General features: G+C 46.7%; 1 protein-coding gene across 11 annotated transcripts in view; it reads right to left on the bottom strand.

Moving 5' to 3' along the window:
- Positions 1-26,106, bottom strand: part of RBM33 (RNA binding motif protein 33) — a 297,939-nt gene that overhangs the window by 60,275 nt on the left and 211,558 nt on the right. For all 11 annotated transcript variants that reach the window (XR_010177641.1, XR_010177640.1, XM_063921887.1 and 8 more), the window contains 4 exons: positions 23,375-24,108; positions 20,802-20,966; positions 20,444-20,704; positions 18,421-19,050 (listed from right to left, as the gene is read on the bottom strand). Coding sequence is in view for 9 of the 11 variants with exons in the window: in XM_063921887.1 (XP_063777957.1) it covers positions 18,421-19,050; positions 20,444-20,704; positions 20,802-20,966; positions 23,375-24,108 (1,790 nt within the window). In the remaining 2 variants the exon portion in view is untranslated. The remainder of the gene's footprint in view (positions 1-18,420; positions 19,051-20,443; positions 20,705-20,801; positions 20,967-23,374; positions 24,109-26,106) is intronic.

Genomic DNA, 26,106 nt, shown 5'->3' with positions numbered 1-26,106 from the left:
CCGGGCACAAAAATCTAACTGGAGTCTGGAGGAGGGTCATAGGGGGAGGAGCCAGTGCACACCACCTGATCTGAAAAAGCTTTACTTTTTGTGCCCTGTCTCCTGCGGAGCCGCTATTCCCCATGGTCCTTTCAGGAACCCCAGCATCCACTAGGACGATAGAGAAAATCTATTTCTCGTAGTCCGTAGTGGATGCTGGGACTCCGTAAGGACCATGGGGAATAGCAGCTCCGCAGGAGACTGGGCACAACTAAAGAAAGCTTTAGGACTACCTGGTGCGCACTGGCTCCTCCCCCTATGACCCTCCTCCAGACGTCAGTTAGGATACTGTGCCCCGAAGAGCTGACACAATAAGGAAGGATTTTGAATCCCGGGTAAGACTCATACCAGCCACACCAATCACACCGTACAACTCGTGATATTATACCCAGTTAACAGTATGACAACAACGGAGCCTCTGCACAGATGGCTCTCAACAATAACCCTTTTGTTAACAATAACTATGTACAAGTATTGCAGACAATCCGCACTTGGGATGGGCGCCCAGCATCCACTACGGACTACGAGAAATAGATTTACCGGTGAGTAAAATCTTATTTTCTCTGACGTCCTAAGTGGATGCTGGGACTCCGTAAGGACCATGGGGATTATACCAAAGCTCCCAAACGGGCGGGAGAGTGCGGATGACTCTGCAGCACCGAATGAGCGAACTCCAGGTCCTCCTCAGCCAGGGTGTCAAACTTGTAAAATCTTGCAAATGTGTTTGACCCCGACCAAGTAGCAGCTCGGCAAAGTTGTAAAGCCGAGACCCCTCGGGCAGCCGCCCAAGAAGAGCCCACCTTCCTCGTGGAATGGGCTTTTACTGATCTAGGATGCGGCAGTCCCGCCGCAGAATGTGCAAGCTGAATTGTGCTACATATCCAGCAAGCAATAGTCTGCTTTGAAGCAGTTTTCCTGACTCCAGCCGTTCTAGAAACATAAATTTTAAGGGCCCTGACTACATCCAGCAACTTGGAATCCTCCAAGTCCCGAGTAGCCGCAGGCACCACAATAGGCTGGTTCAAATGAAACGCTGAAACCACCTTAGGCAAAAATTGGGGACGAGTCCTCAATTCCGCCCTATCCATATGGAAAATCAGACATGACAAAGCCGCTAACTCTGACACACGCCTGGCCGAAGCCAGGGCCAATAGCATGACCACTTTCCACGTGAGATATTTTAACTCCACGGTTTTAAGTGGCTCAAACCAATGCGATTTAAGGAAATCCAACACCACGTTGAGATCCCAAGGTGCCACTGGAGGCACAAAAGGAGGCTGAATATGCAGCACTCCTTTAACAAAAGTCTGAACTTCCGGCAGGGAAGCCAGTTCTTTTTGGAAAAAAATCGACAGAGCCGAAATCTGGACCTTAATGGACCCCAATTTGAGGCCCATAGTCACCCCTGACTGTAGGAAGTGCAGGAATCGACCCAGTTGAAATTCCTCCGTTGGGGCCTTCCTGGCCTCACACCAAGCAACATATTTTCGCCATATGCGGTGATAATGTTTTGCGGTCACGTCCTTCCTGGCTTTGATCAGCGTAGGAATGACTTCCTCCGGAATGCCCTTTTCCTTCAGGATCCGGTGTTCAACCGCCATGCCGTCAAACGCAGCCGCGGTAAGTCTTGGAACAGACAAGGCCCCTGCTGCAGCAGGTCTTGTCTGAGCGGTAGAGGCCATGGGTCCTCTGAGATCATTTCTTGAAGTTCTGGGTACCAAGCTCTTCTTGGCCAATCCGGAACAATGATTATAGTTCTTACTCTTCTCCTTCTTATTATCCTCAGCACCCTTGGTATGAGAGGAAGAGGAGGAAACACAAACATACCGGTACAACCACGGTGTCACTAGAGCGTCCACCGCTATCGCCTGAGGGTCCCTTGACCTGGCGCAATAGTTTTCTAGCTTTTTGTTGAGGCGGGACGCCATCATGTCCACCTGTCGCCATTCCCATCGGTTTGTAATCAGCCGGAAGTCTTCTGGATGAAGTCCCCACTCTCCCGGGTGGAGGTCGTGTCTGCTGAGGAAGTCTGCTTCCCAGTTGTCCACTCCCGGAATAAACACTGCCGACAGTACTAACACGTGATTTCCCATCGGAGAATCCTCGTGGCTTCTGCCATCGCCATCCTGCTTCTCGTGCCGCCCTGTCGGTTTACATGGGCAACCGCCGTGATGTTGTCTGACTGAATCAGTACTGGCTGACTTTGAAGCAGGGGTCTTGCCTGACTTAGGGCATTGTAATTGGCTCTTAGTTCCAGAATATTTATGTGTAGGGACATTTCCTGGCTTGACCATAGTCCCTGGAAAATTCTTCCCTGTGTGACTGCTCCCCAGCCTCGAAGGCTGGCGTCCGTGGTTACCAGGACCTAGTCCTGTATGCCGAATCTGCGGCCCTCCAGAAGATGAGCACTCTGCAGCCACCACAGTAGAGACACCCTGGTCCTTGCAGACAGGGTTATCCTCTGATGCATCTGAAGATGCGATCCGGACCACTTGTCCAACAGATCCCACTGAAAGATCCGTGCATGGAACCTTCCGAACGGAATTGCTTCGTAAGAAGCTACCATCTTTCCCAGGACTCACGTGCAGTGGTGCACCGACACCTGTTTTGGTCTTAGGAGGTCTCTGACTAGAGATGACAACTCCTTGTCCTTCTCCTCCGGGAGAAACACCCTTTTCTGTTCTGTGTCCAGAACCATCCCCAGGAACAATAGACGTGTTGCAGGAACCAGCTGCGGCTTTGGAATATTCAGGATCCAGCCGTGCTGTTGTAGCACCTGCCGAACAAGTGCTACTCCGATCAACAACTGTTCCTTGGACCTCGCCTTTATCAGGAGATCGTCCAAGTACGGGATAATTATAACTCCCTTTTTTCGCAGGAGTATCATCATCTCGGCCATTACCTTGGTAAACACCCTCGGTGCCGTGGACAGACCAAACGGCAGCGTCTGGAATTGGTAATGACAGTCCTGTACCACAAATCTGAGGTACTCCTGGTGAGGAGAGTAAATGGGGACATGCAGGTAAGCATCCTTGATGTCCAGTGATACCATGTAATCCCCTTCCTCCAGGCTTGAGATAACCGCCCTGAGCGATTCCATCTTGAACTTGAACCGTTTTATATACGTGTTCAAAGATTTTAAATTTAAAATGGGTCTCACCGAACCGTCCGGTTTCGGTACCACAAACATTGTGGAATAGTAACCCCTTCCTTGTTGAAGGAGGGGTACCTTGACTATCACCTGCTGCGAATACAGCTTGTGAATTGCCTCTATCACAGCCTCCCTGTCTGAGGGAGACGTTGGCAAGGCAGATTTTAGGAAACGGCGAGGGGGAGACGTCTCAAATTTCAGCTTGTATCCCTGAGACACTACTTGTAGAATCCAGGGATCCACCTGTGAGCAAGCCCACTGATCACTGAAGCACTTGAGACGGGCCCCCACCGCACCTGGCTCCGCCAGTGGAGCCCCAGCGTCATGCTGTGGACTTAGCGGAAGCGGGGGAGGACTTTTGTTCCTGGGAACTGGCTGTATTTTGCAGCTTTTTCCCTCTACCTCTGGGCAGAAAGGACGCGCCTTTAATCCGCTTGCCTTTCTGGGGCCGAAAGGACTGTACCTGATAATACGGTGCTTTCTTTTGCTGTGAGGGGACATGGGGTAAAAATGCTGATTTTCCAGCTGTCGCTGTGGAAACTAGGTCCGAGAGACCATCCCCAAATAACTCCTCACCCTTGTAAGGCAAAACTTCCATGTGCCTTTTAGAATCTGCATCCCCTGTCCACTGCCGGGTCCATAAACCCCTTCTGGCAGAAATGGACAGTGCATTTATTCTAGATGCCAGCCGGCAAATATCCCTCTGTGCATCTCTCATATACAGAACCGCGTCTTTTATATGCTCTATGGTTAGCAATATAGTGTCCCTGTCTAAGGTATCAATATTTTCTGACAGGGAATCTGACAGGGAATCTGACCACGCAGCTGCAGCACTGCACATCCATGCTGAAGCAATAGCTGGTCGCAGTATAATGCCTGAGTGTGTATAAACAGACTTCAGGATAGCCTCCTGCTTTCTATCGGCAGGTTCCTTGAGGGCGGCCGTGTCCGGAGACGGCAGTGCCACCTTCTTTGATAGTCGTGTGAGCGCTTTATCCACCCTAGGGGGTGTCTCCCAGCGTAACCTGTCCTCTGGCGGGAAGGGGTACGCCATTAGTAACTTTTTATCAGGGGAAGCCCACGCTTCTTCACACACTTCATTTAATTTATCAGATGGGGGAAAAACCACTGGTAGTTTTTTCTCCCCAAACATTATACCCTTTTTTGTGGTACCTGGGGTAACATCAGAAATGTGCAAGACATTTTTCATTGCCGCAATCATATAACGGGTGGCTCTATTGGAATGTACAGTAGTCTCATCGTCGTCGACACTGGAGTCGGTATCCGTGTCGACGTCTGTGTCTGCCATCTGAGGTAGCGGGCGTTTTAGAGCCCCTGATGGCTTTTGAGACGCATGGGCAGGCACGAGCTGAGAAGCCGGCTGTCCCACATCTGTTATGTCGTCAAATCTCTTATGTAAAGAGTCGACACTGTCACGTAATTCCTTCCACATTACCATCCATTCAGGTGTCGGCCCGCAGGGGGTGACATCACATTTATCGGCACCTGCTCCGCCTCCACATAAGCCTCCTCATCAAACATGTCGACACAGCCGTACCGACACACCGCACACACACAGGAAATGCTCTGACTGAGGACAGGACCCCACAAAAGCCCTTTGGGGAGACAGAGGGAGAGTATGCCAGCACACACCAGAGCGCTATATAACACAGGGGGTTAACACTATAACGGAGTGATTTTTCCCCTATAGCTGCTTATATATATGTAATACTGCGCCTAAATTTAGTGCCCCCCCTCTCTTTTTAACCCTTTGAGCCTGAAAACTACAGGGGAGAGCCTGGGGAGCTGTCTTCCAGCTGCACTGTGAAGAGAAAATGGCGCCAGTGTGCTGAGGGAGAAGCCCCGCCCCTTTTCCAACTGACTTTCTCCCGCTTTTACTGGTTCTCTGGCAGGGGTATTTTTACACCTATATAGCCTTCCTGACTATATATGGTGTAGATTTGCCAGCCAAGGTATATTATATTGCTGCTCAGGGCGCCCCCCCCAGCGCCCTGCACCCATCAGTGACCGGAGTGTGAGGTGTGCATGAGGAGCAATGGCGCACAGCTGCAGTGCTGTGCGCTACCTTGTTGAAAACCGAAGTCTTCTGCCGCCGATTTTCCGGACCAACTTCTTGCTTCTGGCTCTGTAAGGGGGACGGCGGCGCGGCTCCGGGACCGGACGATCGAGGTCGGGCCCTGTGTTCGATCCCTCTGGAGCTAATGGTGTCCAGTAGCCTAAGAAGCCCAAGCTAGCTGCAAGCAGGTAGGTTCGCTTCTTCTCCCCTTAGTCCCTCGTAGCAGTGAGTCTGTTGCCAGCAGATCTCACTGAAAATAAAAAACCTAAACTATTACTTTCTTTCTAGGAGCTCAGGAGAGCCTCCTAGTGTGCATCCAGCTCGGCCGGGCACAAGATTCTAACTGACGTCTGGAGGAGGGTCATAGGGGGAGGAGCCAGTGCACACCAGGTAGTCCTAAAGCTTTCTTTAGTTGTGCCCAGTCTCCTGCAGAGCTGCTATTCCCCATGGTCCTTACGGAGTCCCAGCATCCACTTAGGACGTCAGAGAAACTAAGGATGACGTCCCGTGGAGGTTGAGTCGGGGCGGGGGGTGGGGGGGGGGGGGGGGGGGGGTTGTTGGGGCAAAGAGCACTATGAGCCCGGTCCAGGTGAGCAACAGGAATGTCAGGAGCTAGGTGTAGGAAAAGGCCCTCTAAGTAGGCAGGGAGAGAGTCGCCAGTTTCTGTTTCCGGATTGTTGCGTATGCGGATATTGTTCCACCTATTTCGATTTTCAATGTCCTCGAGATGATCCTTATATGATTCTAAGTCGGCCCGTAGAAATTCTTGGTCCATCATGCTCTGATACTGGCAGATTTCATCTACTTTCTGTTCAAGAGTGTCCGTTCTGGAGCCTAGATCAGCAAGCTCAGCTTTAAAGTCTGCAAGGGCAGATCTCATTTCTGATTGGATCGTCTTGGTGACAATAGAGATCACATCGTTAGCCGACAGAGGAGGGTCGTTAGATGGTCGATAAAGTCAGTATACATTCATCTGCAGGAGGATGTGTCGGAAGAGCACCGGCCCTTTCCCACGCTCTAATGATACTGGGTTTGGATGGAGCGGGGCCTTTCGGCGCTTCTGTGGCATACCGTGTAAGGGACCATACACCAGAGCAGGGAGTTGAAAAGTAGCAGGATTTAACTGAAAATATGGAGTTTTCCTTGACAGTAAGGCAGCGTAGGTACGGGCCCATAAGAATAATCGTAATGACAGCAATAGGTATCAGCTAAAAAGGCGTGCAGTTATGCCCTTAATCAGGTCAGGTCATCTCGTGAGTTAAAGAAGCAACAGCATCATCATCATAAGAGCTAAGGGGAGCACTGAATTAGCAGAGGTGGCTGCTGTGCATGGTGCCAGCAGCACGCTGCGACCGAGGTAGGGGTACAGCAGTCCTCAGGTGCAGTAGTTGAGAGAGGCACAATGACCCGATAATAACATCACACTAATATGCTAGACACCGGAGGATGGGCAATCCAGGTTCTCTAGAAAGTCAAAAAGAAGAAGATTCCCTATATTGGGCACACTCGGACTTGTGTAATTTCTTAAAGTCAACTATCTATTATGATAGATGACCACAAATTCTAAAATATAACTTTTATTATAATCTTTAAAACATTAGCGAAATATAGTGCATGTGGATTAATTTGTGAAGGTTGTGAAAATTAAATAAAGTGAATTAAAAAGCTAAGCCACTGTAATTGTGTATTACTTCACTGTCTCTAATGTCTTGAACAGTGTTTCAATTATGTAACAATATTAGTTGCCAAATATCTTGCAATGATACATTCATATCTGGGAGTCCACTCCCAGATATGAATGTATCATTGCAAGATATTTGGCAACTAATATTGTTACATAATTGAAACACTGTTCAAGACATTAGAGACAGTGAAGTAATACACAATTACAGTGGCTTAGCTTTTTAATTCACTTTATTTAATTTTCACAACCTTCACAAATTAATCCACATGCACTATATTTCGCTAATGTTTTAAAGATTATAATAAAAGTTATATTTTAGAATTTGTGGTCATCTATCATAACAGATATTTGACTTTTAAGAAATTACACAAGTCCGAGTGTGCCCAATATAGGGAATTTTCTTCTTTTTGACTTTCTACATTTATATTATTCCTTGGAGCACCTCCCAATATATAAAAGGTACATACCTGGACTATTGAACATAAGAAAAAGGACATACACTACATATGAAAAATATTTAACAAAAATACTTAACGAAAATAGGCGTCTGTGCGACTCTTCATTCACCCTGCAATCCAGATTCTCTGCCAGGTCGGCTGAGAATTTATCAATGAGGTGCCGGGAGGAAAAGCTTAAAGTCTGGTGCACAGTGACAGTCAGTGAGATATGAAAATGAAATAAAGGATGGGAACAGGTCCCACTGTGTAAGGACTCACCAGCCCAGCGGGGTGATAGGGATCCAGGGGTGCACTCACAGGATCCAGAGGTTGAATGGGCAGCCCAGGACCAGCAGCACAGCACAGCCGTGGGTCTAATCCATCGCCCCCCCCCCCCCCCCCAGCAGGAAGCAGAGCGCGACGGGCAGCGAGCGCTGGGCTTCCGTTGCTATGACCGTTGCTATGGCCGCCGGGTGACTTCCGCCGCAAATGCTCCGTCCCGCTCAGGCAGAGCAGGGGATCAGAGTCAGCGGTGGGGGCTGTAGCGGTAGGGCCGGGAGGTCTGGCGGTGGTCGGGGCGCTCAGAGCTGACTGAGGCTGTGTTCCGCGGCGTGTAGGGCGCTGGAGGCGCGCGTCGGCCCAGGCTCCAACTTGAGGCCCCGGCTCCAGGGATCTAGATAGGCGGCAGTCCGCGGGAGCTCCAGGAGTTGCTCCCCGACTCCGCAGCAGCGATCCAACTCCCCCAGTGGGTTCCACAAAGGTAAGACGGTAGGCAGATGTGGTTAAAAGGGCTAATGGAGGATAAATAAATGCTAATATCCCTCGTAGGAAACGGGGCTCTGGTCCTGTCCCTTCAGCAGTTAGGCCACAATAGGTTGATTTAGGTGAATTGCAGAGACAACCTTCGGCAGGAACTTCCGCCTAGTCCTGAGCTCCGCTATGTCCTCGTAAAAGACCAAGTACAGACTTTCACATGATAAGGCCCCCCAATTCTGAGACACGCATAGCAGCGGGTCAGGGCCAGTAAAATCACAGTTTTCCACGTGATGTACTTATCTTCTACCGTGGTCAGAGGTTCAAAACAGGAGGACTGTAGAAAGCGTAACACTACATCCAGATCCCAAGGTGCCGTGGGCGGCATGAAAGGTTGTGTGTGAAGCACCCCTTGCAAGGAGGTCTGAACTTCCGGCAAGATAGCCAACTTCTTCTGAAAGAAGATGGAAAGAGCTGAAATCTGGACCTTAATGGATCCCAGACGCTAGCCTTTATCCACTCCAGCCTGCAGAAAACAGAGGAACTTTCCTAAGTTGAATTCTGCAGAGGGATATTTGCATTCCTCGCACCACGAGACATATCTCCGCCAGATATGATGATAGTGTTTTGACGTCACAGGTTGTCTGTCTTGGACCAAGGGTCCTTTACGGACAAGTCCAGGAGAGCCGTGTACCACGCTCTTTGGGGCCAATACAGGGCAATCAAGATTGCTTCCACTCTTTGATGCTTGAGCCCCCGAGGAATCTGAGGAAACCGGTAAACCAGCTGGTAAGGACAAGGCGAAGTCAGCGCATCCACTGCGCTCGCCTGAGGGTCCCTGGTCCATGAGCAATAGCAGCGAAGCTTCTTGTTGAGACGAGAGGCCATCAAATCGATCTGTGGGCAACCCCACCTATCAATGATCAGTTGGAACAGCTGAGGGTGTAGTCCCCACTCCACCGGATGGAGGTCGTGGCGACTTAGGAAGTCCGCTTCCCAGTTGTCCACTCCCAGAATGAAGATTGCCAACAGCGCTCTTGCATTTCTTTCTGCCCAGAGGAGTATTCTTGACACTTCTCGCATGCAGGCCCTGCTTTTTTGTCCCTCGTCGATTGATGTACGCCACCGCCGTGGCGTTGTCCGACTGCACCTGGATCGCCCGATCCCGTAGTAGATCGCCTGGATCCCGTAGTAGATGAGACGCCTGAAGCAGAGCATTGTGGATAGCCCGAAGTTTAAGAATGTTGATTGGAAGTAGGGCCACTTGGGCAAACCACCTGCCCTGGAACTACGCCCCTTGGGTGACAGCTCCTCATCTTCTTAGAGGAGGATCCAATCCTGAATCCCGAAGCTTCGGCCTTCCAGGAGGTTGGAAGACTAGCCACCACAGAGGAGAAATCCTGGCCTGGGGTGACCTTTGAATCATCCGGTGCATCTGAAAATGGGAACCGCACCACTTGTTCAGGATGTCCATTTGGAAGGGTCTGGCATGGGACCTTCCATACTGTATCGTCTCGTAGGAGGCCACCATCTTTCCCAATCATTTTATGCAAACATGAATGGAGACTCAAGCAGGTCTGAGTACCATGCAAACCATTTACTGGAGTGTTCTCGCTTTTTCCACTGGTAGGAACACTCTGTGCTACAGTATCCAGTAGCATTCCCAGAAACAGGAGTCTCAGATGGTTCCAGGTGGGACTTCTGCAGATTGAGGATCCACCTGTGGTGAGACAGAAGTTGGATAGTGCGATCTATATGGAGCAATAGAAGCTCCCTGGAACTCGCTTTTATCAGGAGATCGTTCAGGTATGGAAATACATTGTCCACCTGGCCGCTGAGCTGAAACATCATTTCTGCCATCACCTTTGCGAACACCCTCGGAGCTGTAGATAGGCCGAAGGGTAACGCTTGAAATTGGTAGTGATCATTCAGTAGGGCAAACCTCAGATGGGCCTGATGAGGAGGCCAAATTGGGATATGTAGGTAAGCATCCTTGATATCCAGGGACACTAGGAATTCCTGTTATTCCAGGCCTGCGATCACCGCTCTCAAAGATTCTATCTTGAATTTGAAAACCTGCAGGTAAGGATTCAAGGACTTCAGGTTCAGAATGGGTCTCACAGACCAGTCTGGTTTTGGTACAACAAACAGACTGGAGTAGTAACCCTGTCCTTGTTGTAGTAGGGGTACTGGAACAATGACCTAGGACTGGACCAACTTGTTCATGGCCAGTAGTAGCGTACCACGCATACTTTCCAAAGCTGGTAAGCCTGATTTGAAAAACCGTTGGGGAGGAGTACCGTCGAACTCCAGCTTGTAACCCTGAGAGATAAGGTCCCTTACCCAAGCATCTGGGCAGGAACCATCCCAGATGTGGCTGAAGTGACATAACCGAGCTTCCACCACGAGATCTCCTCGGGGTGGGTGGGCGGGCACCGGGGGTGGGTGGGCGGGCACAGTCATGCTGATGTCTTAGTGGGAGCAGAACTGGAGTTCTGGTCCTGAGATCCAGCAACGGCCGGTTTCTTAGGTTTTCCTCTGAAGTCTCTAGTTGCGTTGGAAGAAGAGAGGCCAGAGGGGCCCTAGATCGAAATCTGGAGTACTGAAAGGACTGAATAGACGGTCCCGGATAGGTACATCTAGCAGGTGGAGCCCCCGAAGGGAAAAACGTGGATTTTCCAGCAGTAGCTTTGGAAATCCATGCGTCCAAATCACCTCCAAAGAGCCATTCACCTGTGAAGGGAAGAGATTCCACATTACGTTTGGAGTCAGCATCAGCAATCCATTGACGTAACCATATGGCTCTGCGCACAGTCACAGCCATAGCCGTGGTCCTAGCATTAATATTGTCAATCTCTTTAAGGGAGTCACAGAGGACTCTTTCCGTGTCCTGAATATGAGTCAGGAGAGTAACAGTATTAACTAAGGTCATATCACCCAAGAGACCTTCCTTAATTTGATTAGCCCAGGCATGAATTGCATGCGTCATCCAGCAACCTGCAATGACCGGCCTTTGAGCAACACCTGCAGCAATGTAAATAGATTTTAGAGTTGTCTCAATTTTCCTATCTGCCGGGTCCCTTTACTGTAAAGGAACCCGGAACAGAGAGTACCGCCTTTTTAGAAAGGCGAAAGACTGAGATGTCTACTGCAGGAGATTCTTCCCAGAATTTTCTGCCATCAGGCGCAAAGGGGAATGTATGCAAAAAACGTTTGGACACCTGAAACTTTTTATCTGGATTCTTCCAGGCCATTTTAAATAAGTCATCTAATTCCTTTGAATCAGGAAATGTGACTGCCATTTTATCGCATGGGAGGAACAATGACTGCTGATTAGTAGCATCCTCCAGGGGGAGCTTTAACACATCCCTAATAGCCAATATGAGTGGCTCAATACCCTGGGTGGGATCCCCACTTATGGGGTCCACATCATCCTGTATATCATCATCAATATCTGAGAGTAGTGCAGGTAAAGCACGTTTATGTGCACCCTTAGTCGACAGGGGGGATGTTTAGCAATGAGACTTGCCACTGCTTGTTGCAGTTTCTGAGTCTTATTGGCATTTGCAGTGAGCTGAGATGACATATCAGACATCATAGTTTTGACAGCCCCCAACCAGGAGGGCTCAGGACTCTCCCCCACATTGTTATCAGGAGTCAGATGAACTAGGGGAGAATCTATCATTACATACACTGCATGACTTCTTTATTACCATTGTGAGTCAGAAAAAACAGGTACAATACACATACAACACAGCCTGATATTGATATATTGCAAGCCTGCCCTAGTGCATGCGAGAGGAGACACAGAAGAGAGGACCCTAACGCACCCAGCGCTGCACAGCCCCAGTGAGGCTATCAGCGAGTTTATGTAAACACAGTGAGACTGTAATTTTATATAATCCCTCAGAGAGGTTGTTATTGTGCAGTAATATAGCAGCTCTCCCCCCTCTACACCCGTTATCCAGCGATCCAGGGACTTTTGGGAGGAGCTGTGGAGGCTGCTGCTGCTATGCAGAGGCAGGTACCAAAATGCCGCTGAGCCCGCTCTCGTGTAGCTTCGCCCCCCGCCATGGCGCCGGAGCTACCTCTGTATATTTATACTGGCCATGTCTCCCAAGTTGTAAAACCTTACATAAATGCTTTGTTTATCCTAAATTAGCCAGTCTCACGCAGGGGCTATAGCGGGTCCCGTTCACCACACCCGCTCTATTAGCCGCACAGTAAACCGGGGACTTCTCCTAGCGGGGCCTCTGGTTGGCACTCACCAATGATCACCTTCAGGCAGCATTAGGGGTATGCGGCATGCTACGGCTGCGACTGCCAAGGTGCCATGCCCTGCTGAACAAACAGCCCCTCAGGACGGTGGTCCTGCACCTAAAGAGGCCAGTGACCGCCCCCCCTAACTCCCACGGTGCAGGTATGCTGATGCCCAAACAGCATACTGAAATAAATAAAACTTTAAAATAAACTGAAGAAAAACTCTGGAGCTTGCAGTGTGTGCAACCTCTTCTGAGGGCACTTTTTTTCTAAACTGCCTGTGGGAGGGGGCATAGAGGGGAGGAGCCAGCACACCCAGTGAAGAAATATAAAGTGCACCGGCTCCTTTGGACCCCGTCTATACCCCATCGTACTAGATTCCCCCAATATCCCTTATGGATGCTAGAGAAATATATACTGCTATATTTAGAATATGAAAAAGGAATTTTTCCCCTCGCGCTAATTTAATCAAATTGAGGCAACAGGACATAAATGTACTAGATACATCAATCAGTTTATAATGAGTTTTAATCTCTGTATGATCGATCACGTAAAAAAACAATACATCAAAATTAATATACACATATAAAACCCCCAATAGCATATAAAATATAAGCATAAGAGGTGGATCATATATCTAAATTCTAAAAATTATCCACAGCGGGCTTCACTGTTAGCTGTATTAGTGAATTATTGTCTAATTCCTAAATAGGACAGTCCCGTATGTTTAAATAAGAATTGTCCCGTAAATGAATGAAGTACGGATAAAATAGGAGCATTTCGCTCCTATTTGGAGCTTCCTCATAGAGTCTCTATGAGGAAGCTCCAAATAGGAGTGAAACGCATCAGAGAAGTTGCCCTTTGGGGACCCAGGGGTTTCTACCTGTTGCTGCATACCACTGTGAGAACGTGTGCACCGCTGCTGTGAGGCCGACGATCGAGAGACGGAGGACGCTATATGCGGCAGCTGGAAGACGGGAGCTCATTTGGCTAAAGGCACCTGCGGTGTGCCGAGCCCCGATGCCGGACTTAACCCTCCATGGTCGGAAGGACACCTCTCCTATGCCCGTAGGATCAACCACTTTTGCTGGGAGCACACGGAAATCACATATGTTGGTAAAAATACAACAATTCTTATCCGTACTTCATTCATTTACGGGACAATTCTTATTTAAACATACGGGACTGTCCTATTTAGGAATTGGACAATAATTCACTAATACAGGTTGAGTATCCCATATCCAAATATTCCGAAATACGGAATATTCCGAAATACGGAATTTTTTGAGTGAGATAGTGAAACCTTTGTTTTCTGATGGCTCAATGTACACAAACTTTGTTTAATATACAAAGTTATTAAAAATATTGTATTAAATGACCTTCAGGCTGTGTGTATAAGGTGTATATGTAACATAAATGCATTCTGTGCTTAGACTTGGGTCCCAACATCATGGTATCTCATTATGGTATGCAATTATTCCAAAATACGGAAAAATCAGATATCCAAAACACTTCTGGTCCCCAGCATTTTGGATAAGGGATACTCAACCTGTATAGCTAACAGTGAAGCCCGCTGTGGATAATTTTTAGATATATGATCCACTTCGTATGCTTATATTGTATATGATATTGGGGGTTTTATATGTGTATATTAATTTTGATGTATTGTTTTTTTATGTGATCGATCATACAGAGATTAAAACTCATTATAAACTGATTGATGTATCAAGTACATTTATGTCCTGTTGCCTCAATTTGATTAAATTAGCGCAAGGGGAAAAATTCCTTTTTTGTTTCACACTTTATTTGATCAGGTGGTTTTTTGGCTACATCCACAAGCCAAATATATCTTTGCTGGTTTATATGATCATTTGAACAATTGGTGTTTAAATTAAGATTTTACTTACCGGTAGATCTATTTCTCGTAGTCCGTAGTGGATGCTGGGGACTTCGTAAGGACCATGGGGAATAGACGGGCTCCGCAGGAGACATGGGCACTTTAAGAAAGAATTTAGATTCTGGTGTGCTCTGGCTCCTCCCTCTATGTCCCTCCTCCAGACCTCAGTTAGAGAAACTGTGCCCGGAAGAGCTGACAGTACAAGGAAAGGATTTTGGTAATCCAGGGCAAGATACATACCAGCCACACCAATCACACCGTATAACTTGTGATAAACTTACCCAGTCAACAGTATGAACAACAACAGAGCATCAGTACAACCCTGATGCAACTATAACATAACCCTTATTGCAGCAATAACTATATACAAGTATTGCAGAAAAAGTCCACACTTGGGACGGGCGCCCAGCATCCACTACGGACTACGAGAAATAGATTTACCGGTAAGTAAAATCTTATTTTCTCTAACGTCCTAGTGGATGCTGGGGACTCCGTAAGGACCATGGGGATTATACCAAAGCTCCCAAACGGGCGGGAGAGTGCGGTTGACTCTGCAGCAGCGATTGAGCAAACACAAGGCCCTCCTCAGCCAGGGTATCAAACTTATAGAACTTAGCAAAAGTGTTTGAACCTGACCAAGTAGCCGCTCGGCACAGCTGTAATGCCGAGATCCCTCGGGCAGCCGCCCAAGAAGAGCCCACCTTCCTAGTGGAATGGGCCTTAACTGATTTTGGCAGCGGCAATCCAGCCGCAGAATGAGCCTGCTGAATCGTGTTACAGATCCAGCGAGCAATAGTTTGCTTTGAAGCAGGAGCACCAAGCTTGTTGGAAGCATACAGGATAAACAAAGATTCTGTTTTCCTGACCCTAGCCGTTCTGGCTACATAAACCTTCAAAGCCCTGACCACATCAAGCAACTCGGAATCCTCCAAGTCCGTAGTAGCCACAGGCACCACTATAGGTTGGTTTATATGAAAAGATGAAACCACTTTCGGCAGGAATTGTGGACGGGTCCTCAATTCTGCTCTATCCGCATGGAAAACCAGATAGGGGCTTTTATGTGACAAAACCGCCAATTCTAACACACCAAGCCAAGGCTAGTAGCATAACCACCTTCCACGTGAGATATTTCAATTCCACCGTTTTGAGTGGTTCAAACCAGTGGGATTTCAGGAAACTCAACACCACGTTAAGATCCCAAGGGGCCACTGGAGGCACAAAAGGGGGCTGAATATGCAGCACTCCCTTTACAAATGTCTGAACTTCAGGTAGAGAAGCCAGCTCTTTTTGAAAGAAAATGGATAGGGCCGAAATCTGGACCTTAATGGAACCCAATTTTAGGCCCAAAGTCACTCCTGACTGTAGGAAGTGAAGGAAACGGCCCAGCTGGAATTCCTCCGTAGGGGCATTCCTGGCCTCACACCAAGCAACATATTTTCGCCATATACGGTGATAATGTTGAGCTGTCACGTCCTTCCTAGCCATTATCAGCGTAGGAATAACCTCATCCGGAATGCCTTTCTCTGCTAGGATACGGCGTTCAACCGCCATGCCGTCAAACGCAGCCGCGGTAAGTCTTGGAACAGACAGGGCCCTTGTTGCAACAAGTCCTGTCTTAGAGGAAGAGGCCACGGTTCCTCTGTGAGCATTTCTTGCAGATCTGGATACCAAGTCCTTCTTGGCCAATCCGGAACAATGAGTATTGTTCTCACTCCTCTTTTTCTTATGATTCTCAGCACCTTGGATATGAGAGGAAGAGGAGGAAATACATAGACCGACTGGAACACCCACGGTGTCACCAGTGCGTCCACAGCTATCGCCTGAGGGTCTCTTGACCTGGCGCAATACCTCAGTAGCTTTTTATGCCATCATGTCCACCTGTGGCAGTTCCCACCGACTTGCAATCTGCGTGAAGACTTCTTGATGAAGTCCCCACTCTCCCGGGTGGAGGTCGTGCCTGCTTAGGAAGTCTGCTTCCCAGTTGTCCACTCCCGGGATGAACACTGCTGACAGTGCGCTTACGTGATTCTCCGCCCAGCGAAGAATTCTGGTGGCTTCCGCCATTGCCACCCTGCTCCTTGTGCCGCCTTGTCGGTTTACATGAGCCACAGCGGTGATGTTGTCTGACTGAATCAGAACCGGTTGGTCACGAAGCAGGGTCTCCGCTTGACGTAGGGCGTTTTATATGGCCCTTAGTTCCAGGATGTTGATGTGAAGGCAAGTCTCCTGACTTGACCACAGACCTAGGAAATTTCTTCCCTGTGTGACTGCTCCCCACCCTCGGAGGCTTGCATCCGTGGTCACCAGGACCCAGTCCTGAATGCTGAATCTGCTGCCCTCGAGAAGGTGAGCACTCTGCAGTCACCACAGGAGAGACACCCTGCCCCTGGTGGATAGGGTGATTTACCGATGCATCTGAAGATGTGATCCGGACCATTTGTCCAGTAAGTCCCATTGAAAGGTCCTCGCATGAAACCTGCCGAAGGGAATGGCCTCGTATGACGCCCAAAAACAATTGAATTCCTCCTAATGTTAATTTAGTATTTACATTTTTTAGAACAAGGCACAACCTCCATATCTCATGAAAAAGAAATCACTGAGATGTGTCAGAAATGCCCTATTTCATATGTTTTTTTTCCATTTTAGGAATAAGCACTTACGAACACAAAGGTCTAATTTGCAAAAGCCCCTGTAACGGAGTGTAATTTGCAGCGCTAAAGGGTGAAATCAGAGCATCTGTGAACGTCTACAAAGAACAAAAGAGGTATAAAAATACATATACAAGTATTTGTGCGGATATATGAAAAAGGATGAAAAGGTAATTCCAGTTTGTCCATTTGTTTAGCTATATTTCATAAGACAATGAATGAGCTACTGACTGAAATAAATGTTTCACACAAGCTAAGCACAACACATACTGGGTAGCATTAAACCTAACTGTAGACCATCCTCAAACAGATGGGAAGTGGGGGGGAATCTTGATTAAATAAGGAAATTAATATTAAACAGAAAAAATGTTTCCTAAAACTGAGAAGACAACAATGAAGCAAATGGCTTTTACATTTTGAGAATATGCTTATTGAAGCAAAGATAATGTATTAATCTAGGGGACAGATTTATGCCCAGTGGCCTTAAGGAAGAAACTCTGTGGGGGTTTCCTTTTGTCTGCAGCACAATTTTCTGCAATAATAAACAGTAGCATGGCTCAACTTTGTTGATAGAAGGGTGAAATGATTAATACGGCATCTTAATCTGTGCAGATCATTTATAAATAAAATGCTTGTTTGCATTCCCATCTCCCAATTTCTCCATTTGTCCTACGGGGTTAAGTATCTTTGAAAACATATGGGTGATCAATCTAAAATGTTTGGCGATCAGTGACATCCTCAAGTGGTGAGCACAATTAAAACCCAATCTGTCTGCCAGGAAGTCTCTCCTGCTCGCTCCCCATTCTCTATTTTGCATTCGGATAGCTGGTGAGCCTTTCTTTAGCCATGAAGGTCCTCAACAGACAGACATACAAAAAATGTTGGTGCATCTGTGTGCTTCCAGTTTTACTGATACGTTATCAGAAAGCGGCATGGGAACGAGAATTAGTTACACTAGAAATTAACATATCGTAATGCTATTTTCTGTTGACCTTTAAAGGATTAGTAACCTTTTGACATGAAAACTATCTACTGCAGGGTGGTCACATGTCCAAGCCAAAATACAGTCTGATTATTCCTTAGAACTTTGCTGTTATGGGCAGTTGTGCGCACATCACACATTACTTGGCTTGCCAGCTTCAATTGTGACATTATTATCTATTATATTAACACACTGCATCTACTGGTTTAGAATAAAGTGTTATTCTTTTTCTCCACCGAACCAAATAAACAATGACCTAGAATTGCGTATTTATGTGGAACACACCAACATTCAGACTAGTTATAAATACAACCAATTATCCTGACTGTGAGAAAAACAAAATGATTGACGTCTTCATCTCAGATAGGCTGAAGAAACAAATTTGGCTTACAAATGTGCCTGATAAGTACTACTATTTAAAATGCAATCTGTCCAAACTAATATCCTAGCACTGTAAACAGTTTTGTGAAATGTCCAAACAAAGCCACTTACCCCTCCCGATAACTTAATCACGCGGACCTTTGGGGCGATATGCACGTCACCACTGCTGCTGTTTGACCTCTGCATGACTGTCCTCTTTGCACCTATGGGTCTCTGCTCTTGTGGCTTTCCCTGAACTGGAGCAACTTTCACAGTCTGTTGCAACCCTAGTGGCATAGGGGATACAGCAGGGTATACCTGTTCAACTTTTGGAAACTGGTTCTCCGCTGCAACCCTGGTTTGTACAGTTTGCTTAATAATTTTCTTCTGCTGCCCTTGAAATGATGCAGTGGTTCCAGCAGTCTGGAGCAGTGGGATTTTCTGTGGCAAGTTGGACAATAATGAGTCTGGCTTATTTGCAATCGGTCTGTTCCTTACTTGTGGCCGCACCTGCGCAGTAATGTGAGGCAATATCTGACTACAGTTATTTTCCACCTTCACCGCTGGATTTTCCAGCTCGGGCTGCCTTTGCTGTGCACTGCTGGGCTGTTGCTGAGAGAGCCTTTCCAGCAGCTCTTTCTTCCTTGCTCCTGCCTGCTGCTGCCGTCGCAACTCCTTCTGTTTCAAAATCTCTTCTCTTAAACGCTTCTGCTCTTCTATCTTCAAGCGATATTTTCTGGTCTCTTCATCTTCCTCAGGGAACTTTAAAGGAGAACAAAAAAAAAAACACAACCTTTTAGTACACTAATTATGGGTGTTTTCTGCCATCATTGGTTATGCTGCCAACATCAACTACCATAGAAATGCTCCGTAATTTGTAGTTTGGACACGCACAGAAATTGTTTTTAGCCCTCCATAAATACAGGATGAAACAACTATGGAGATATACCAGAGAGCCTGTCAGATCGCTTTATCTCATTCTCTCCTGACAAACTAACAAAAGGTAGTGAGGTAAATGACCTGAAAAGGTTTCATTAGAACTATTGATTTTTCTTACAGAATTTTAAAGCCTGATCTCAAACTCATTTGTCACACAATAATTGCTTATAATGAACACCACAAGTCAAGTGACTGACCTTGAACTCATGCACCCTTCTTGAGAATCAAAATTATGTCAACTGCATAGCAGGAATATTAATGTTATAGTACAAAGACTTGTTATTCTGCGTTCATGCCTTCTGTGGATGGAAATAATAAGCAGCAAATAACCTTTGCTCGGTCTGTGCACTCTGCTAGGCAGCCAAACGCACTGTACCAGTTTACAGTATATTAAGAGACAAGAGTACACAACTTTAGAATGGAGATTTCAGCACAAGTGTCATACAGAAGAGACTAAGGAGTGTATCCTACTGCCACACGTACTACTGCACGCCAAAAACTGGCTAATATCGACATTTTAGCACAATGTTAATGCTATCATATTGTAGCCCATTTTTGCTGTGCTGTAAACTACCAGATATCGGCTGATAACACTCATGGATCCAGGGTAAGTTCCCGGTCCCATATGTTACCGCCACAAAAACGGATCTCCTGTGGCTAATTATCGGGGATTATGCTTCACATGTTTGAGGCACACAAATCATAATCCCTGATAAATGCTGGCATCGGTGGATCAGCACGCCGCATCGGGGCTAATTGAATAGCCCCCGGCGAATCTACTAGCAGTGCTAAATTACCACTGCTAATAGAATTTCCCCCTAAATGAGGTTAAAAAAAAAATTGTAAGAGAAAAAGGATAAACAAAACTAAAACTGAATATATTTTTCTACTACTGTACATTTCCAGCACTAAAACCAAGTACCATATTTTATATGTGCTTTTTAAAGCAAGTGAAAATTCAAAACTCCGTTCATGAAGTTAAGATCAAGTCTGGTTAGAGGGGTTTCACAGGCAATTACAATTATTAGACCAATGATAAAAATCAGGATCCTGAATGTACTTTGTCAGTTTGGAGGCATCATGTATCTTTTTTCTTTATGTACAGAAAGTGTTACCGTGATTTAACTTCCCCTTTGTAAGCCATATAAAAGATCATTTGTTTCCCCCCACCCAACGGATTATGTAAAATATCCCATGTGCCTGTAGCTTCACTCACCTGTTCTTCAACTTTAACTGCTTCCTTTACTGGGCTGATGCTGTTCAATGGCTTGATTGCTTGTGTGTTTCCATAACCTAGCCTAGCTTGTGGTGCAGTGGTGCCCACTGGCCTGACCTGAGCCGCAGGAGCAGAGGCAGATTTCCTCTTGTTCATATCTAAAGAATGAGAGGGCGCTATGGGCAGCTCCCGCAAGTTGCTATTTCTCGAGTGCAGCGTCTGCAGATTGTGAGGTTTTGCCATGTTCTGTATTGGCATGCCCTAAAATAAATAAAACATACAGTATACGGTTTTAACCTTTAACTATGACACTGAAAACCAACAAACAATAGACGTACGAATAGACTGCAACACATACCGCTCTTTGTTTCAGAGGACCATGTCGCTGCTGCCCGGGCATTCGGTGTGAGAGTGTCTGTGAATGTGCTCTAAATGGAAGTGGCTGCTGCATGGGCATCGGAGGCTTTGGTGGTCCTCCAAGGTGGTGATGCTGGTGCATGGACTGTATAGGTTGCATTGGGCCCTACAAATAGAACAGCACAAAGATGGACCTAATTCACTTCCACTAAAATCTTAGAACTTAACAACCAAAAATGAAAGTGTTTAAAAGTGAAGGAAGAATTCTTTAATTGAGATGGGATCAGTACTAAATGCCGCCGGTCGGAATCCCGGCGGTCGAAATACCGACGCCGGAATCCCGACCACACAATCCCGACAGGGGTGGTGAGCGGAACGAAGCCCCTTGCGGGCTCGCTTCGCTCGCCACGCTGCGGGCACGGTGCCTAGCTACGCTCGGCACACTATTATATTCTCCCTCTATGGGTGTCGTGGACACCCACAGAGGGAGAATATGTCGGGATTGTGGCGGTCGGGATTCCGGCGTCGGTATTTCGACCGCCGGGATTCCGTCCGGCGGCATCCTGACCGCATCCCATTGAGATCTGTGAAGGTAGAGTGATATCACCTAAGTTGAAGCTGCCAAAATTAGTAATATATAACAAATGGGAATAAATTGAATATTTGCTATTCTTATATATTAAAGATGAATAATGCACATGAAAAAAATGGTGAATTATTTATTACATAAATAACTCCGCCAAGCTCAGATTTGAGGATAGGCATTTCTGTAATATAAAAGGCAAAGCATGACTATCAGCCTTGTTTATAGAAAAGTGAATGGAACTACATTTTTAGTATGTGTACCCCTTATGGGTTACGGTCGTTAGGTCGACAATCATTAGGTCGACAATGCCATTAGGTTGACAGGTCAAAAGGTCGACATGTTTTTCAACTTTTTTTAAAAAAATTTTCCATACTTAACGATCCACGTGGACTACGATTAAAACGGATAACCTTGCCCGAAGCATGGCGAACGAACACGGTGCACTGATATGGGTTCAACGTCACTTTACGGAGAAAACACCAAAAACAGTCAAAAACCTCATGTCGACCTATTGACCTAGTACATGTCGACCTAATGAGTGTCGATCCAACGACCCATACCCCCAACTTACTATTGTATTTTTTAATGGAGTTATAGAAGGTGAGGCTAATTCGATTTTAATATTTCTTTATTACGCCTAATCTAAAAATAACAAACAAAAGTAATCACTAGATACCAACCATAAAATCTATTATGGAAAAAGGTGGTGCTGCTTCTTTAAGGCAGTGAGGATACCAACATAACATGAGGTAGTAGTAATCCATAAGAAGGCGTGCCATAATATCCAGGACACCTATAAATTACACTGGTTCTGTGACTGGTTAAAAGTCAAACCTGCATATCATCTGTCTTTAATCAGCTACAGAACTTGTGTAAATCATAGGTGTCCCGGATAAATACACATCTTGGCATTGGCGGAGCACTGAAGTGTGTAGACTTACAGCGCTGACAAGCTCAGAGAAAAAGAAAAGTTTAAAATTGAAGGCATAAGGCTGCTATAGCAACAAAAAACTAGCCTGCCTGAACATGGAGGCAGGGTTATACGGGAGAGGTGCAGAGCATTCTGGGTAGCCGGAAAGCTTAACTGTTTGGTGGCCGGATTCTCATCAAGCACCTCAACATCCATCCCTCCCGATGTTCTCCCTGTGGAGCTCTATGACTCCCAAAGAAGGAAAGTACATAAGGAATAGTCACAGATTGTTCCAATAGCAAATACCTACAGGAATGATAAACTTGCTTCAGTCTCAACGTTCACGTGGTACTAGAAAAGTGAGTTACTATTTACAAATGGCAACACTATTGTTCATCAATATACAATTTTTTGGGTGTGGTTCATCAAATCGACAGTGTCTAGGTCGACAATGTTTAGGTCGACCACTATAGGTCGACAGTCACTAGGTCGACATGGATGGAAGGTCGACAGGGTTTCTAGGTCGACATGTGCTAGGTCGACAGGTCTAAAGGTCGACATGAGGAACATTTTTTTTTTTTTGGTGTCGTTTTCTTCGTAGAGTGACCGGGATCCCAAATTAGTGCACCGCGTCCCCTCGCATGGCTCGCCATGCTTCGGGCATGGTGCCTTCGCTCCGCTACCGCTTGGCACACTTTACCGTTCCAATCGTAGTCCACGTGGATCGTTAAGTATGAAAAAATTTTTAAAAAAGAAAAAAATGTGAAAAACTCATGTCGACCTAGTGACTGTCGACCTATAGTGGTCGACCTAGACACTGTCGATCTTCAGACCGGATCCCCAATTTTTTATAGATTAAATGTCCACTAAATTTTTTTTTTTTTTTTTTAAGCAAATAAACACAAGTTAAACCTACCTGAAGTTTGAATGCTGGACTTTTTCCTATATCATCAATTGTGGAACTATTATGTTTAAATGTAGATTATTTCTATTTAGCAGATAACCTAATGACAACAGTCCTTTTATAATAAAAATATAATAGAGCGCTTATGTTTCCTACAAGACAACCTATACAAACCTGCATGTTTGACTGCGTGTGAGGCATAAATGGCTGCCCGGGACCTGGTGGCAATTGCTGCCTTGGTGGCCCAAAATGCCTGTTTGCAGAAGGTGGACTGAAAGGAGGCATACCCAGCGGGCTTGGAGACTGCATGTTCATACGTAAAGGACGTTCTCTTGAAAATCCCGGAGAGTTAAATCCTGGCTGGGGTCCAGGGCCATGCTGAGTGAAGTTTGGTTGTGGACCAGATCCTGGCTGGTTAAATCCAGGCTGAGGTCCAGGGTTTGCCTGGTTGAAGCCTTGTTGGTTAAGGCCTGGCAGGTTAAATGGTGGTTGAGGACCAGACTGGTTAAATCCAGGCTGAGGGCTTGGATGGTTAAAATTTGGTTGACTGAAACCTGGTTGATTTCCTGATGCGTTGAAGCTAGACTGAGGACCTTGAGGGTTATAGCCAGACTGAGGACCTTGAGGGTTAAATCCTGTCTGTGGACCTGGTTGGCCAAATCCAGGCTGATTAAATCCTGACTGCGGAGTAGGTGGATTAAAACTAGTCTGTGGGCCAGGTCCAGGCGGACTGAAGTTTGTTTGGGCCTGATTGAATCTAGGCTGTGGTTGGTTGAAACCTTGTCCAGGTGGATTGAACGGCGGTGGGTTCTGGTTGGGAACTTGGTGGTTGCTGCTCAAAAGCGGAGGAGGAGGACCAGGAGGAGGATTTCTCTGGTCAAATATATGATGGTTAGGAAACCGTGGTTCTGTAAGCAAAAGAAAAACACTTGCATATTCAGCAGAATTTTACCAGACAAAACTCTACATTTGCTCATGAGATACAATATTTCCACTAATAACTAAATCCAATAAGATGACAAATACAGTTTGTCAAAATAAGAATTTACTCACCGGTAATTCTATTTCTCGTAGCCCGTAGTGGATGCTGGGAACTCCGTAAGGACCATGGGGAATAGATGGGCTCCGCAGGAGACTGGGCACTCTAAGAAAGAATTAGGACTACTGGTGTGCACTGGCTCCTCCCTCTATGCCCCTCCTCCAGACCTCAGTTAGGGAAACTGTGCCCGGAAGAGCTGACACAATAAGGAAAGGATTTGGAATCCCGGGTAAGACTCATACCAGCCACACCAATCACACCGTACAACTTGTGATACTATACCCAGTTAACAGTATGAAGAACAACTGAGCCTCACGAACAGATGGCTCATAACAATAACCCTTTAGTTAGGCAATAACTATACACAAGTATTGCAGACAATCCGCACTTGGGATGGGCGCCCAGCATCCACTACGGACTACGAGAAATAGAATTACCGGTGAGTAAATTCTTATTTTCTCTGACGTCCTAGTGGATTCTGGGAACTCCGTAAGGACAATGGGGATTATACCAAAGCTCCCAAACGGGCGGGAGAGTGCGGATGACTCTGCAGCACCGAATGAGCAAACTCAAGGTCCTCCTCAGCCAGGGTATCAAACTTGTAGAATTTCGCAAACGTGTTTGATCCCGACCAGGTAGCAGCTCGGCAAAGTTGTAAAGCCGAGACCCCTCGGGCAGCCGCCCAAGAAGAGCCCACCTTCCTCGTGGAATGGGCTTTGACTGATTTAGGATGCGGCAGTCCAGCCGCAGAATGTGCAAGTTGAATCGTGGAGCAGATCCAGCGAGCAGTAGTCTGCTTAGAAGCAGGAGCACCCAACTTGTTGGGTGCATGCAGGATAAACAGCGAGTCAGTCTTTCTGACTCTAGCCGTCCTGGAAACATAGATTTTCAGGGCCCGGACTACGTCCAGCAACTTAGAAGCTTCCAAGTCCTGAGTAGCCGCAGGCACCACAATAGGTTGGTTCAAATGAAACGCTGATACCACCTTAGGGAGGAATTGGGGACGCGTCCTCAATTCTGCTCTGTCCATATGGAAGATCAGATAGGGGCTTTTACAGGACAAAGCCAAGACCAAAAGCATGACCACTTTCCACGTGAGATATTTAATTCCACGGTCTGAAGTGGCTCAAACCAATGTGATTTTAGGAAATCCAACAAAACGTTGAGATCCCAAGGTGCCACTGGGGGCACAAAAGGGGGCTGAATATGCAGCACTCCCTTAACAAACGTCTGAACTTCAGGCAGTGAAGCCAGTTCTTTTTGAAAGAAAATAGACAGGGCTGAAATCTGGACTTTAATAGATCCCAATTTTAGGCCCATAGTCACTCCTGACTGTAGGAAGTGCAGAAATCGACCCAGCTGAAATTCTTCTGTGGGGGCCTTCATAGCCTCACACCAAGCAACATATTTGAGCCATATGCGGTGATAATGCTTTGCTGTCACATCTTTCCTAGCTTTTATCAGCGTAGGAATGACTTCAACCAGAATGCCCTTTTCCATCAGGATCCGGCGTTCAACCGCCATGCCGTCAAACGCAGCCGCGGTAAGTCTTGGAACAGACAGGGCCCCTGCTGTAGCAGGTCCAGTCTGAGAGGCAGAGGCCAAGGGTCCTCTGAGATCATTTCTTGCAGTTCCGGATACCAAGTCCTTCTTGGCCAATCCGGAACGATGAGTATAGTTCTTACTCCTCTCTTTCTTATTATCCTCAGCACCTTTGGTATGAGAGGAAGAGGAGGGAACACATAAACCGACTGGTACACCCACGGTGTCACTAGAGCGTCCACAGCTATCGCCTGAGGGTCCCTTGATCTGGCGCAATATCTTTTTAGCTTTTTGTTTAGGCGGGACGCCATCATGTCCACCTGTG

Source organism: Pseudophryne corroboree, chromosome 5 (genome assembly GCF_028390025.1).
Source record: "Pseudophryne corroboree isolate aPseCor3 chromosome 5, aPseCor3.hap2, whole genome shotgun sequence".
NCBI lineage: Eukaryota > Metazoa > Chordata > Amphibia > Anura > Myobatrachidae > Pseudophryne > Pseudophryne corroboree.
Note: the sequence above shows the minus strand (reverse complement) of the source record. Positions and strands in the feature narration are given on the sequence as shown.